Source organism: Mustela lutreola, chromosome 9 (genome assembly GCF_030435805.1).
Source record: "Mustela lutreola isolate mMusLut2 chromosome 9, mMusLut2.pri, whole genome shotgun sequence".
Classification (NCBI taxonomy): domain Eukaryota; kingdom Metazoa; phylum Chordata; class Mammalia; order Carnivora; family Mustelidae; genus Mustela; species Mustela lutreola.
In genome coordinates, this window is record NC_081298.1 from 64,476,800 (window position 1) to 64,492,044 (window position 15,245).

Consider the following 15,245-nt stretch of genomic DNA (forward strand, 5'->3'; position numbering starts at 1 on the left):
CACCCAGGCGCCCAAAGAGGCACCTTCTTAAAACTTGTTTTTGCAAGGAACATAAAGACGTAAAGCCAACTTGCAGGTTCAAAGTTTTGTAAATGCATTTGTTGTTGTTGTGCTTTTGTCATTTGACCCTTTTACTTTGCAAGCTTCGTGAGAAAGGCCATGCGTTATTCAGTTTTGATTCCTCAAAGCTCCCCAGAAGGGCCTTGACCTGTGGAAGGAAATGTCATGTGTTTAGCAAGACAATAACAACATTATTCTCACCTGCAGTCTATCACCTGTTGGAGTCTCACCGCAGATGCTCTAAAGACTCAGTCTATCTGGCAAAGCGAGACAGGAGTGTCTGTCCCCAGGTAGCAAGACATTGGAAGTCATGCTTCCATGAACCCAGGGAGAAGCTGGAGGGTAGACTGTAGAAAGAGATGGAGATGTAGCTACAGGTTTCAGACAGGGAGATCATGCAGAATTGTCTTTTATACCAGTATTTCTCACACTTAAATGGTCATGAGACTCACTTAGGGATCCTGTTAAATTGCAGACTCTGCAGAGCCAATCTCCACTCCTTCAGGAGAGAAGGATCTCACACAAAGTGACTATGGCAACCAATGTGGGCTATTCACTGCAGGTTCTCACGAAATGAATGATGGCATTATTCACAGGTTCAAAACCAGTGGTTCTCAGGAATGACTGAATATTGAAGTCACATCAGAGAATGGAAAATCCACCCATGCTCAGGCTCATCCCCAACCAGTTTACTCAACCTCTGGGAGCAGGACCCACATATCCTTTTTGTGTTTCTGTTTTTATATCCACCACCCCCGCTTTGTCTATGCTGTTTGTGGTGATGTCATCTCCCTTCCCAGGCATTGATTTGGACACAAGGTAGGCTTCCATTCTAGCCCACAAGATACAAAAAGCTGGGTGGTTCATGGTAGGATTTTGGTGTTCATAACACAGGGGAGGAAAGACTGTTCCTCAGCTTAACATTGTCCTATATGCTTTTGATGGCATCTTGTAAACCCAAAAGATAAGTCTCAACACATTAAGGAGGGAAGAACCCAAAGATCCTGGTCCTCGAGGTTAGCCTTTAGACTGCTCTTCTGTGAGACAATAAATGTCCTTCTATTGGGTTTTCTGCTACTGGACAGCCAGAAGTGTTTATCTGTCAAGCACTGGACTGGATACTTTGTATACATCATATAATTCAAGCTCACAACAATCCTTCAAGATAAGGATGATTATCTCCATTTTATAGCAAGAAAAGGGAGGCCCAGAGAGGAATGAGCTGTAACCACATCTCCGATTTAACTAGTGTCATGGTCATGGAGAAGGCTTGGTATTTCAGCAAGGGTGGTTATGTAGAGTGTCTTTTCTGCACCCTAGTCTCCTCTTTCATCAGCCCAAAGAGCCGACGGAAGCTGACCTGAACTCCTTTACCTGTGGTTTTCTTTCTTTTTTTTTTTAATTTTTTATTTTTTATAAACATATAATATATTTTTATCCCCAGGGGTACAGGTATGTGAATCACCAGGTTTACACACTTCACAGGACTCACTATAGCACATACCCTCCCCAATGTCCATAACCCCACCCTACCTGTGGTTTTCAACCCTGAGAGCACAATGACTCCCCTGAGAAATTTTTTAAAATTCCAATTCCCAGCTAGATTTTTTTTTTCAGTAATTCTAGAAGTTCATCAATGGCAATGATTTTTTTTTAAAGAACCAGCTTTTTGTTTCATTAATTTTCTCTATCTTTTTGTTTTCAGTTCCTTGATATCTATCCTTTATCATTTTTTTCTTTCTGCTCAATTTTTAGCTTATTTTTCTCTTCTTTCACTATTTTCCTAGTTTCTTAAAGTAGAAACTTAAATTACTGATTTGAGACCTTTCTGTCTTCTAATCTAAGTATTAGGTGCTTCAAATTTTCCTGCTAGTTTTGCTTAAGTGCATCTTAAGAAATTATGATGTGTTGTTTTCAATTTCATTTGGTTCTATTTACTTTATTTCTTTTGCGACTTCCTTTTTGACCCACTAATGATTTTTTTTAATTTTTAAAATATTTTATTTATTTATTTGACATAAATAGAGAGAAAGTGAGTGAGAGAGCAGGATCAGGGGAGAACAGAGGGAGAGGGAGAAGCAGACTCCCATTGAGCAGGGAGCCTGACTTGGTCTCCATCCCAGGACCCTGGGATCATGGCCCAAGCTGAAGGCAGATGCTTAACTGACTGAGCCCCCCAGGGGCCCCAATTTTTTTTAAGTAGGCTACATGCCCAATATGGGGCCTAAACCCATGGCCCTAAAATCAAGAGTTTCATGCTGCACTAACTGAACCAACCAGACACCCCACCCACTGATTATTAAAAAATGTTGAGGTCAGACTCTTGGTTCCTAGACCTGCTTAGAAATCATAAGAAGAACTATGGTTGTATTTATTGTATTATTTACTTAGCTCCACGTTCTCTTTTGTTCCCTGCTTATGTTTTATGTACCTTTTAACCTTATGCTTGATAAATTATTACTCCTACTCATTTACCCAATGGTTATAGAAACCTAATGGGAACAGAATGTTAGCATTTGTCTTGACATAACTAATTGAACCACATCCCAGGTAGTACCCCATTGTTCAAAAGAATGCTTACCCAGAGACTGTTTCAAACTGCTCCCCTCATCCCCAGTTTAAAGAAATCCCTTACCTTTCTATGATGTACATAAGCTGTCCACAGGCTCAACAGGGCAAGGCAGCTTTGGGGACAATTCCCTGCCTTCTCACTGAGCTGCTCTTCTGATAGTAAATCTTTCTTTGCTTCAAAACTGGTATCTCAGACATTGCCTTACTTACATCAAGTGCACAGACAAGGTTGAGTTTGATAAACATGGACTATTAATTTTTCAAGTGTTTGGAGGTTTTTTAAGTGCCTTTTTATTATTCATTTTTAGTTTTGATTCCATTATGGACAGAATATACTCTGGATAATTTCAGATTTTTAAAATTTGTTAAGGGTGGGGTGCCTGGGTGGCTCAGTGGGTTAAAGCCTCTGCCTTCGGCTTGGGTCATGATCCCAGGGTCCTGGGATCAAGTCCCACATCAGGCTCTCTGCTCAGTGGGGAGCCTGCTTCCGCCTCTCTCTCTCTCTTCCTGCCTCTCTGTCTATTTGTGATCTCTGTCTGTCAAATGAATAAAAAAAAAAAACTTAAAAAAATTTGTTTATTTATTTGACAGACAGAGATCACAAGTAGGCAGAGAGGCAGGCAGAGAGAGGAGGAAGCAGGCCCCCTGCTGAGCAGAGAGCCCAATGTGGGACTTGATCCCAGGACCAAAAAAAATTTATTAAGTGTTGCTTTATGATCAAGGATATGATCAATCTTGGTGAGTGTTCTATGGGCAATTAAAAAAAAAGTGTTTCAGATCCTGCTATCAGGGAACTCACTCTTGACTGACTGCTCTATCTGGTCCCATGCTAGGCTGCTGCCACTCCCAAGTTTGTCCCCTATATGGATTTTCTGAAATACATGTCCAAAAAGGATGAGATCTGAAATTTACTGGTTCCCAAATCTACCCAGAATAAGTCTTCTGCCCTGGGAAGCTAGGAAGATGGGAGCTATTGTTCATCTGCCGAGCCCACCAAAGCATCTCTTCTGCAACATAGAGCTGTGTTGGAAAGGCAGGTTTTACTCTTCAGTAGCTTCCTTTCCAGAATCTTCTCTACATAGTGGAAGTTGTAGGTAAGGAAATGAATGCCACCTAACTGCCACCACTCACTTGCTGTAGTCCTTCTGCAGCATAGAAATATAGAAAATGGAATCTGCCCATGTTCATTGTCTGCCAAAAATACTGGGAATATCTGTTCCAACCCAGAGAACTGGGGGAGATGTGAATGCCATGTGATTGCTGAACTCACTGGAACAGTTCTTCCATAAGGCAGAGCTGTGGAAAGATGGGCTTGAATACAATGGACTGCTACCATTCCTGCTAAGTTTCCACAGGTTTTCTTGAATTAGTGTTTCTCCATTTGTTGTAAACCCCTCCATCTCCAGAGATTTTGAACAATTGCCTATATTAATTTTTACCAGCTTAATAAGGGTCTCTGTTGGGGAACAATTGCCCTGAGCACCTCATACTACCATTCCAGAGGTCCTCACTGGGGTCATTTGTCATGCAGCAATAGATAACTAAGAGCAATGTCCAAGAAGGCATTATAACAAGTCAAGACAAGCAATCAGTTGGGTGGAGAGTAGGAAAGGCATTTCAAACAGGAAGAACAGGAAGTGCAAAAGTGTGGAAGGTGGAAGTATGAAGGAAGCTCTGAGGGAGAGAAGTGGTTCTCAAACATGGTCCTGCACCAGCACCATCAGTTTCACCTGGGAGCCTGTTAACAATGTGAATTCTTGGGCCCTATTGAATCAGGATCTCTGCAGTTTGGGTTTCAGCAAGCCCACAAGTGATTCTGAAGCACATTAAAGTCTAAGACCACGAGACTATGAGTTGTTTTTCATAAGCCACAATAGCTGGGCTCATCTCGTGTCCAGATTCTAAATGGCTTTCCTCCCTCCCCCACCTTTTTTTAAAGAAGTGAGAGATAATGAGCTAATAAGCACTTTCTCTCAGCAAATGCGAGATAACCGGCCCAGACACCAGTCACAGGAAGTTGGTCATGCTACAGCAAGCAGAGAGCTTGCTCATTCTTTTGCTGGGAATAAGTCTCCTCCGATTTGAGCCTGAGTTTTATTTGACTCCAGTTGTTTTTTTAATGAACCATCCTGCAAGTTGCCCCCACACATGGCCGCATCAGGTTTTGGGGGGCCTTTGATCCTGTGTGTGGTTGGTGGTCATTGTGGCAGAGGGAAATGTAGATATCTGATTTTAGCATGATTTAAAAGAGAATATTTCAGTGGGCAAAATCCAATTAACTGAAGGAGTTAAAATGTATCCAGGCCTAAAAGAAAGCAGATAAGCTCAGACTGAAAAAGAAAACAAGCTGCTCTGCTGTTCTCTAGGCTGGCAGAGCAGACCCAGACAAAACCAAAGGCGAAGTTCACAGAAAACCACATTTCTTCCAAAGTCTGGCTGTGGCTGTAACATGCCATAAAACCCTTGCTTTGAATGGCCACAGCTTTCTTACCAGTGATGCCCCCAGACCTGCTCTATTACACCTGTCTTTTACTAGGGCTATCCGGACGCCAAGCCATCCTTGCTCATCATGGTACCCAAACCCTGATTAATTCTACTTCCTCCTAACTGCCTCAGAGACTACAACCAGCACAGACATGCTCCCCACTTCCTTTAGACTCTCCTCAGATCCTCCAGTAGGAGACTTAACCTCACAAACCTCATCCTTCCTATTGAGCAGATTTTACAGCTCTACTGAATTACCTCCCTCATTGCATCACGTTGATAAATACGATTTTGTTGGCTTGTCCCTGGAGGTATTTGTCTGCTGAAGCTTTAATAGAAGAAAAATGGACCCTTGGCCCTTGATTTGAGGAAGGTGGTGGTGGTGATGTTTGTTTGATTGATTTGACATTCCCAATTTTAGATCCAGGTCACAGAAAGGAAGCCAAAGGACAGAAATTGTCCATGATGACATCTCATCACATTTCAGATGAGACCCCTCCTCTGCCTCTCCGTATCATTAGTATTTTCTTATAACAGTCCTACACAAAGATCGAATATTACCAGCTCTGTGGATGAGGGGATCAAGAAACCCAAGTCCTGAGTATATGTCATATGTTCACCGGGGCTTTGAGGATGACACAGGACAAGAGGTGGTGAGGGACCATGAACAAATTCCTGTATCCCTCAAAGGAAGAGAAAAGTGCAGCCAGGGTATCTGTAGATGACAGAACTGAGGAGGGGTGGGGTGGCTCAGCTGGAAGAAATGAGCTTCCAGGAAGTGCTGAGTTTTAGGGGAAGATGGGGGATGACTGGTATGGAATTTTTAAGGTAGTGAGGAGGACCTCCCCTGGAGGTATCCTGGAAAACCTGGTGCTGGACACTAAGCAGCCTTTCCCACCACAACCCCTGCCCAGAAGTCCTCAGGGAAGAGAAAGGAAGTGGAAGTACAGAATTCACAGAGGAGATTGTAAATAAAGAGGGATTTTTATTCTGGGGCAAATGTCCAAAAAGCCCAGAGGAAGCAATGGCCCTGGGGGACAGGGAGGCAATGGGAAGATGCCTGAGAGAAAATTCCAAGATGACGTGAAACTTGTCTCCTCTTCTGTGAAGGCTGTAGCTGCCAGCAACATGTGCAGAGACTACGTATGTGGGGGAGTGAAGGGGTCCATTAGGTTGGCCTGCTTTGAGAGACCCTAATGCCTGAGACACTGGGCTGAGCAGTCATGAGCAGTTAGCAGTTGACTGGCCTAGGTGGGTACTCAAGGCCCTAGTAGATCAAGTACCCTGTCTAATGTCCTGAGGTTGATGTAGGCAGATGCCAGAGGCGGCTCTGAATCCCTGGGAAGGATCTCAATTGCATTAAACTATAGTCTCTCCATTAAACTGTAGTTCTGTTTGGCAACAAGCCATAGGGCCTGGAAGAAATTCAGCTCAGTTATTAATTAAGCAGCTACTATGTGTTGAGCATGTATTTGGAACTGTATGTATCACGTGGAACTAGGCAGTTGGGGTCCATTCCCCCAGGCCCTTGTGCCCTCATGGTGTTTTATATCTGGATGAGAAGACACATTAAATTGGGAATTATGAGTGGCTCAAGGGGGAAGCACAAGAGGAGAATGTCAAGGAAAATATGCCTTGTGTGGGCAAACAGTCCCTGTAAAGAAATTTCTCTCTCAGCTGGAAAAGGATAGCCCTGCACTATGATCCTCCCACCCCCACTACAGTAGAAGAGAGTGGAACAGTCCATCCCTCAACAAGTCACTCAGAATCCAGAAGGATTTCAGTTTCTCACTTCAAGATCCAGTCATACTTTCTCATTCTTTGAGAGAATATTCACAGAAATATTCGGGAATAGAATCTTCTTACCATCCGATTTACCTTTTCTTACCGGGTATCTCTTCAACAGACACAGCTTTCACTTCACTTCTGGGGCAGCTCCACATATCCATCCCTTCTTATAGCCACTGGGTCTCTGACCCCTCCCCTTCACATCCTCTCTCTTCTCTCTTCTGAGTGATCTGGCCTGCAGAATCCCACCTCTTCTCCTTGACCTCCAATTTCAGTAGATAGCCATTAAGTTCATCAAATTCCTCTCAGATGAGGTGGAGGAGCATGTTGGATCCTGCTGGTAGAGCATCTACCAAGCTGGGACAGACTTTTACACTATTGATATCCTCATTCCCCTCACATATCACAGCATGAGTACTTTGCTAAAAGAATCACTTCCCTTTCTTCGATGTTGGGTCATGTGTTAGCTGCTTGCCCTCCAGGCGCCTTTCTTCTCTTCTTCTAAATCTAAGGCAGCAGGATTGTAGTAGGCCGTTGCTACCCAGGTACAGACCACATCCCCTGAGTGTGGCTCTGTTGATGATTTCTCTCCAATGGGGGGAAGTGGTGTTTGTCATTCCCTTAACACACTGTGAAGCACCTCACCAAGCTGGAGCACAGACTGGTGGCAACTCAGCTTTGACAAGGCACTGGATAGTGGGGCAGTGATTTTCAGGGCCCTGTATCTCTGAATCGCTCGCAGAACAGAGCTGCTCCACAGGTCTGAGTCACCCACTTTGAGACTGTAAGCTAGAGAGAAAATCTTACTTGTTCTTCAAATCACTATATTGTTGGGTCTCTCACTCTAAGTAAAATAAGTCTCCATACCCAGAGGTCCCTGTTTTCTAGGTCAGTGGGAGGAGTCCCTATGCTCTGATATAAAGGTAAATTTTGCAGGACTATCCATCGTTGAAGCACCAAGCAAGCATAAAATCTCCTCTCCTGTGGCCTTCCTTCCCACAAATGTTCCTCACACTTCTTCTACTTCTTGAGGTCATGATGAGTTTTCCCTGGGATAGGGTGACTAGTGGTAAGTTTTCTCTTTGGCCACCTCTCTTTCTAAGTCTGCAGCCACATCATCTGCTGCACACTGAGTCCTGCAGCTAGCATCCAGCATCCCTGGTAGCTGCTTTGTAAGGCAAGCCTCTTCTCCTGGGCTCTGCTTTATTATAGCAATTTCCTCAGTTCCATTTCACCAATGTCTGGAAGACAAAGACTAAGCATATAAATACTGTAAGTCCTATTACCTTCTCCTTCAGGGTTTCTATTGATTGTGACTTAATCTCTTGAGGCAAATTGATGGTTTTAATATTAAACTGAAATGCCAAGAGTCAGCAAAGAGATCAGAGAATTGAACAAAAATAAAATAAAATTGTCCAGAAGTGGAATTTTTCCTACTCTCTTAAGGGGTTTGTTTGGGCCAGGCACATCTGTTTCTTTCAGGAATTGATAATCACAAGAAAAATAACTTTATAAAAACTAATAAAGCCAGCATCTCTAACCATCATGAATTGGGAAAGAATTTGAGAGCCCAGGCTGAGGTGGGAAGGTCCCAGCTCAACCTCCCCAAGTTCATCCAGATCCCTTCCACAGCCCCTAATCAAACATGGCCCTGGAACTTGGCTGTGTGAACTATTGCTTCATTCCATTCTTGCACGAGGCACATCACCTCTACCTAACAAGTCAAGGGCTGAGGTAGCAGCGATTATAACTTTGTAACTTCATGTACAACTAAACCCTCTACCCTAAACCCACCCCACTCCTGCACCCAGTCAGAGTCTAATACTGTGTCCCTGGGAGACAGCAAGTAATGATGATTCATGAGCTTTAGATACTGGAGCCCGTTACCTCTAGATTTGAATTCTTACTCTGCCATTTAGTCAAAGACCTTGGCCAAGTATTTAGTATCTGTGAGTATCAGTTTTCTCATGCCCTACAGATAATGCTTTTACTACAGCAGAAACTGTGTAGCTATTTACCAAATCCACCTCTCCTTCTTTCAGGCCACTAAATTAGGTTACATTCCCTTTTCAGATTCCTTTCAGGCATGGTCACATGTCAGAGTTCTACTAAACGGAGTGGTCTGGACCCTCAAAATCCTCCTGCCTGAGAACCTCTTAGTTTTCCACATCTACCTACGGAATAGACCTGGAGGCCCTTGAGCTCATCATAAACAGAGACTATAATGGAGGAGAAACCCAGAAGAGTCCAATAAGAAGGAGCACTTGCAGTAGACTATCCAAGAGTTGGAAATGAAATTCTACTGGATTAGGCCACCAAGGGTATAAGATCTTTTTGTGAAAGTAACTAGCATTTCTCTAATACATTACTTTGCAATATAATATAAAGTAATATAAAGTACTCACCACAATGCCCAAAAGAGTCCTTACTCAGGAAATATAACTATTTCAGGTCTCCACAAATGGAAATGTACTGCACAGCATCTATGATATAACATTAGCATGTAGATACATGTTTGTAAGTTGTGCATGCACCACACTTACTAAGACCTTACATTCATTCCTATGTTTAAGCATAACAGCACTATTATATAATAGAGTCTATCATTTGTCCCATTTTACAGCTGAATAAGCTAATGTTCTGAGGAGTTAAGTAAGTTATCCAAGATGGTAAGAAGATATAATACACAGGGTGTAGCTAATGATAGAACTGAGCCCCTAGCCCAGTTTCAGTTACTCTATTTTTTTTTCTAATTCAGAAAGGAGAAATCTATAGGGTACATAAAGCCTAATCACTAATCTGATGTAGGAGAGAGAGAAAAATTTTAGAGCCCAGTCAGGATGACTTCCCTGACAACGGGCCTCGTACGGTCTCCTTTGCTTGTGCTGTAATAGTAGCCATGAAGATAAATGACAAATAACAACAGAATACCTATGATATATCAGGCAGTGTTCTAAATTCTTTACAAGTATTTACTCTGTTAATACTCAGAACCACCATACAGGATAGGTTCTATTTTTGTGCTCACATTAATGGTAAGGAAACTGAGGCACAGAATGGTGAGGTAATTAGCCATGGCTACACAAATAGAATCAGAGGTAGAATTTGAACCCAGGCAGTCTGGCTGCCAGGCCATGCACACTGTCCATATAATTCAGCTATGGCTTGTCATAGCTCCTCAACATGGGCCATAGCCTTATCTCCCAGGTGTTGAAATCTCATCTCACCCCAGTTTCAACAAGTGATATCTAGCCTAATGGGAAGGTTGTACATGTGTGTGTGGGCAGGGGTGGGAAAGCAGGAAGATACCATCCTGCTACTTGCAGTCCCTTAAACATGCACTTTCCCACCTATGTCTGTTATTCTTTCTCTCAGGGATGTTCTTTTCCATTGCCATCTAGAGAAATCCTACAGATGCCTCAAGAACCAACTCTCTCCTTGATTTTCCTGGACACAAAAAATCTCTTCCTTCTCCATGCTTCCACATAAATTTATTTATAAATTACTACTTTTTAAATAATTAATACCCAACAGAAAGATTATCAATACAGTTGAAGCCCCACTGTGGCTCTCCTGGTTTGTGTCAGTCTTCCTACCCTCAGGAATTACTCATCTCCTAAATTTGTTATTTGTTCTCACCACAGTATTCAACTTACATAAACGCTGTCTTGCTGTAAAAAACATCTCACTTGTTTCATTCAACATCATGATTTTTAAGACTCTTCTAACTTTATGCAAGTGGTTCATTCATCTTTGTTGCTATATAAATGTCACTTATATGAAAATTATAATATTTCTTTCTTCTCTTATTAATGGACATCTGGGTTCTTTCCAACTCTTTTGCTCTGAGAAATCATGTGATCACTCATATCTGTGTCCTTGTGGACTTTGAAGACTTTCTCTGTTAAATAGGTATCAGGAAGGATAAGACTTATAGGCCCAAGAGCTGATTAAGATATAAATCCAGAAGGGTAAAATAAACACTGGGGCTAGTGTATTTCTTATATGAATATCTGAAGGCTTCAGGAAGGCAGCTATGAAACTGAAAAACTGGACAGCAATGTTTGTAATCATTGGAGTCAAGGCTGTGCAATGGAGGAGCCCATGACAAACTTTCAGCAATTTCATCAGGGCCCCAAAGAACTCTATAGATGTAGTGAAAAAAAGGTCCACATGCACCCCAATGTTCATGGTAGCAATGTCCACAATAGCCAAACTGTGAAAGGAGTCAAGATGCCCTTCAACAGTTGAGCGGATAAAGAAGATGTGGTCCATATATGCAAGGGAATATTACCAAGCCATCAGAAAGAATGAATACCCAACTTTTGCACCAACATAGATGGGACTGGAGGAGATTATGCTGAGTGAAATATGTCAAACAGACAAAGACAATTATCATATGGTTTCACTTATTTGTGGAACATAAGGAATAGTATGGAGAACATTAGGAGAAGGAAGGGAAAAAATGAAGGGGGTCTGATCAGAGGTAGAGATGAACCATGAGAGATTATGGACTCCAGAAATCAAATTGAGGGTTTTAGAGGGGAGAGAAGCAATGTGGGATGGCTGAGCCCAGTGATGAGTATTAAGGAGGGCACATATTGCATGGGGCACTGGGTGTTATATGCAAACAGTGAATCATGGAACACTACATCAAAAATGAATGATGTACTATATGGTGACTAACATAACATAATAAAAAAAGTATTTAAAAAAAGAGTAAGGGTGAATAACAGTCAAAATTGAGATAATAGTGAACAGAGAAATATACATAAAGGGAACCTAGATAATTTATTCAAGAGAAAGGTCTAAAAAAAATCTATTCTTACTACGTTAAAGGAGAAAAGTGACAAGATGAGAATCTCATCAGAAAGCTGGAAAATAATGAAATTAGCAAATATAAATTCTAGAACTGAAAAATATAATAACCAAAATTAAGAACTCAGCTGGTGGCTTTAATAATATAAGAGACACAGCTGAACAGAGATTAAGTGAACTGGAAGATAGATCAGAAGAAAATATCCAAAATGCATACCAGACTCATAGAACAATATGGAAGACCTATAGATTATAGTGAAAAGAACTAATATAAGTGTGACTGGAGAAAAAAGTAACAAATTGTGTGTCATTATCAGCGTTTAAAGAGTATTTGTGTAAGAGAAAAGAAAAGGAGAAGACAAGGCGGATAGGGCACACAATGACAGAGGTAGTGATTAGAGTTAAACTGCACAACCAAGAGGAACATCTGGAGCCACCAGAGGCTAGAAAAGTTGAGAAAGGATTCTCCACTAAGGTCTTCAGAGGGAACATGGCCCTAATGATCCACTTAATGTTGGACTTTTGGCATTCCTTATAGGAATGTATAGGAATGTATTCCTATAAGGGAATACATTTCTGTTGCTTGAAGTCAATAAGCTTGAAAAACTTTGTCATGGAGGTCCTAGAAAACTAATATGAGACAGTAAAGTCAGAGTGAAGAAAGCAATTAGGCTTTATTTTTTTTAAAATATATTTTATTTATCTGAGAAAGAGAGAGAAAGAGAGAGCACAAGTAGGGGGAAGGGCAAAAGGAGATGTGGGGCTTGACCGCAGGACTCTGGGATTATGACCTGAGCCAAAGGAGGACACTTAACAAACTGAGCCACCCAGGTGCCCCAGAAATTAGTCTTTAATTGAAAAATGTGAACTTTGTTCTGGACATGCTTGACAGTAGCCTTGTAGCCATGAATAAGTCACTTGGCCTCTCTGGGCTGTTTTCCTTCGCAGCTCACAAGAAGGTGGGACTGAATGATCAGTGAGGCCTCTGCCCACTCCAAGGTCCTGGGAGTTCCTTTCAAATTCTTTTCTGGCTAGCCTCAGACCCCTGGTCTTCCTGAGGCTCTCAGGAGCCTGGGCAGTGGGCTGAGGCATGGCCTCTCCCTATAAAGTGACCATCAGGGCTTAGATGGCAGGCATTCTCCCTCTAGAGACCAACATTGGGCCTAGAACTCAGTCTTATTTGATGGGACACCTGGATAGACTGATATCATAAGTTTCCTTTTCATAGGATACCAGGCTGAAAATAGCCCAGCCCTGTACACAGGGAGAACAGTTTTCACTGTGTGGAAGCTGAAGCTTAAATCACAGTCTGCTTTATTCTCTGGACTTAGTGGCACTGGTGGAGTGTCACCAGTCACTACTGTGGGGGAAAGGAATGAGGTGATGACTGAGATTGCAGAGACTGTCTCCATCTCCCATCATGGGAGTCTGGCTTGGCAGAGAAGAATTTTAACTCAAACAGTGTTCCTTAGAAGCTGTGGCCCTCTTTGCCCACCCCTCACCCCCATAACCATCATCTTCCAGGCTGGCCCATGGCAGGCCTGTGCCAAGTGTATGATCCTCCACTGGGGTGGAATCAATTATAACTGATTGAGTGAAGAGGATCCTGGGGCTTGGTTTGGGGTAGAAACAGCCATCCTTGGCCACTTCAAAAGATCGAGATTGTTCCTGCAGACTTATGCTGGAGTGCTGCACACCAGGGCTGTGCTCTGCTCACACCATTATGGAAGTGTGAGGTTGAGTCAAGGCGGTCTGTGCTTCTAGGCCCTAGGATGTGCCAGGTGGCCCAAGCTGCCCTGTTTCCTAGGGGGTCTGTAATTGTTATATGTTAACTTGGTACTGTAACCTCAAGTCCCTGGTCAGCAAACTAGAAGCAGCTGTCATTAGGGTAAGTCGCTCTGGTACAATTTGTGTCATAAAAATCATCTTTGAAGTGTCATTACAGCCAATGCTTATGGAGCAGTCACTGTGTACAACCCTGCTAAGGCCTTTCATAGATGGTCTTCTCCATCATCACAAAAATTAAGGGAAGGTACTATTTTTATCAACTCTATTTTACCGTGGAGGAGAATGAGCCACAGGGATGGGAAGTGACCAGCCCACAGTCCCCCAGCTAAAAGGTGAAAGAATCAGAACATGAAGCCTGCCAGTCTCTCCCTAGCCTGGGCTCTCAATTCTCAATAACAGCAAGATATCTGGGGCATTGTAAAACAATGCAACACAGCACATTTAATCAATATATAAATTAAATATATATTCTCCCTCCCACAAGACTTTCCAACAAGAAATGAAAATATTGTGTCCATGCTACTTTATTTTTTATACAACTGAATATTCTAGTGAATAAAGAGCAAGAGAATTATCTTTTATCTCTCACAGAAAGTTGACATGTGTTCAAAATAATCGCCCAATTTCTTTATCTAATCCAGTTTCTCTTTGCCACTGAATTCTGAAAGAGAAGAGAAAAATGCAGTGCTTAGATCAAATCATTATCAGAATCAAGAAAAGGCCTGTGGGCATGTTATTGTACAATATATTTTAAAATTATGCCTCAGTCTGACAAGTCGTAAATGCCCCAAATCGGTACTTATTTATTTTTGCAGTATCTAATTGGGCCATTTAGGCTGAGTGCCATGGCCTCAGAGAACCTCTTCCCCAGCTTTCAGCTGTGGAGCTCTGTCTCCCAGCATCTGGACAGGTTTCTCAGGTACCCTGGCCTGCCCAGGCCCTGGCTGGTTAGGATCAGGCTCCAGGAGGGAGGCAGTGACACCTCCGAAGGAAAGCCACCTCACACCATCATGAGAGGGAGTGGAGGCCCAGAGCTGTCCTTGTACATGGACTTCACCTCCATAGGCCTGAAGACCAAGAATCCCCGCAGATTTAAACTCTGGGTCTCAGAACACTTTTGAATGGAGGGAGTAGCCTTGCCTCAGAGATGTTCCCACTCTAAGGTATTGCTCCTCCCCTGCCAAGCCTACCCAGGACGGGGTGTGCTTTTCCCTCATCAGAAGGGTCAGGTGAGACGTCCTGAGGATCAGCTGGGCCACATGGGGCTCTTACTCCCTCATAGCTCTTGCTGGAGACCCCTGCAAAGAGCCAGCAAGCAGGCAAAGGCTGCTTTGGTGTGCTCGGGACAGCTTCTACCAGACTGCGGTGGGGGTCTTTGTGGTGTGGAGCAGGAAAGGGAGGATATGGAGGGCTTCTGACATTCCACGTGGCCCTCCTCCTTTTGAACTGCCACCCCTCTGGCTGCCTCTCCCTCCCCCTCGGTCAGACACGTTTCCTTGGAGAACAGTTCCAACGGCGCTGACCTCGGACTGTCCTACTGGGTGTTATCTTCAGTGTTTCTTCCGTTCCTTGGCTGGGGAGGAAAAAAAGGAGCAACTTACAAATACTGAGAAAAAACTGCCTGGAACCTGCTTCTGGGTTTCAGATCCTTCCTCAACTGGGCCCTAAGATCTTGTTCTCCCAGCTGGGATGTCAGCAGCGTCCTTGGGAGTTCACCTGGGAAGCCCTCGCCCAGG

At 43.0% G+C, this 15,245-nt stretch overlaps 1 protein-coding gene across 19 annotated transcripts in view; it reads right to left on the reverse strand.

The window, feature by feature from the left end:
* Positions 1-14,017: 14,017 nt before the first annotated feature.
* NMS (neuromedin S) overlaps positions 14,018-15,245 on the reverse strand; it is a 47,865-nt gene continuing 46,637 nt past the window's right edge. For all 19 annotated transcript variants that reach the window (XM_059134497.1, XM_059134510.1, XM_059134511.1 and 16 more), the window contains 2 exons: positions 15,033-15,082; positions 14,018-14,170 (listed from right to left, as the gene is read on the reverse strand). In XM_059134497.1, coding sequence (XP_058990480.1) covers positions 14,142-14,170; positions 15,033-15,082 — 79 coding nt within the window. In that variant the 3' untranslated portion in view covers positions 14,018-14,141. The remainder of the gene's footprint in view (positions 14,171-15,032; positions 15,083-15,245) is intronic.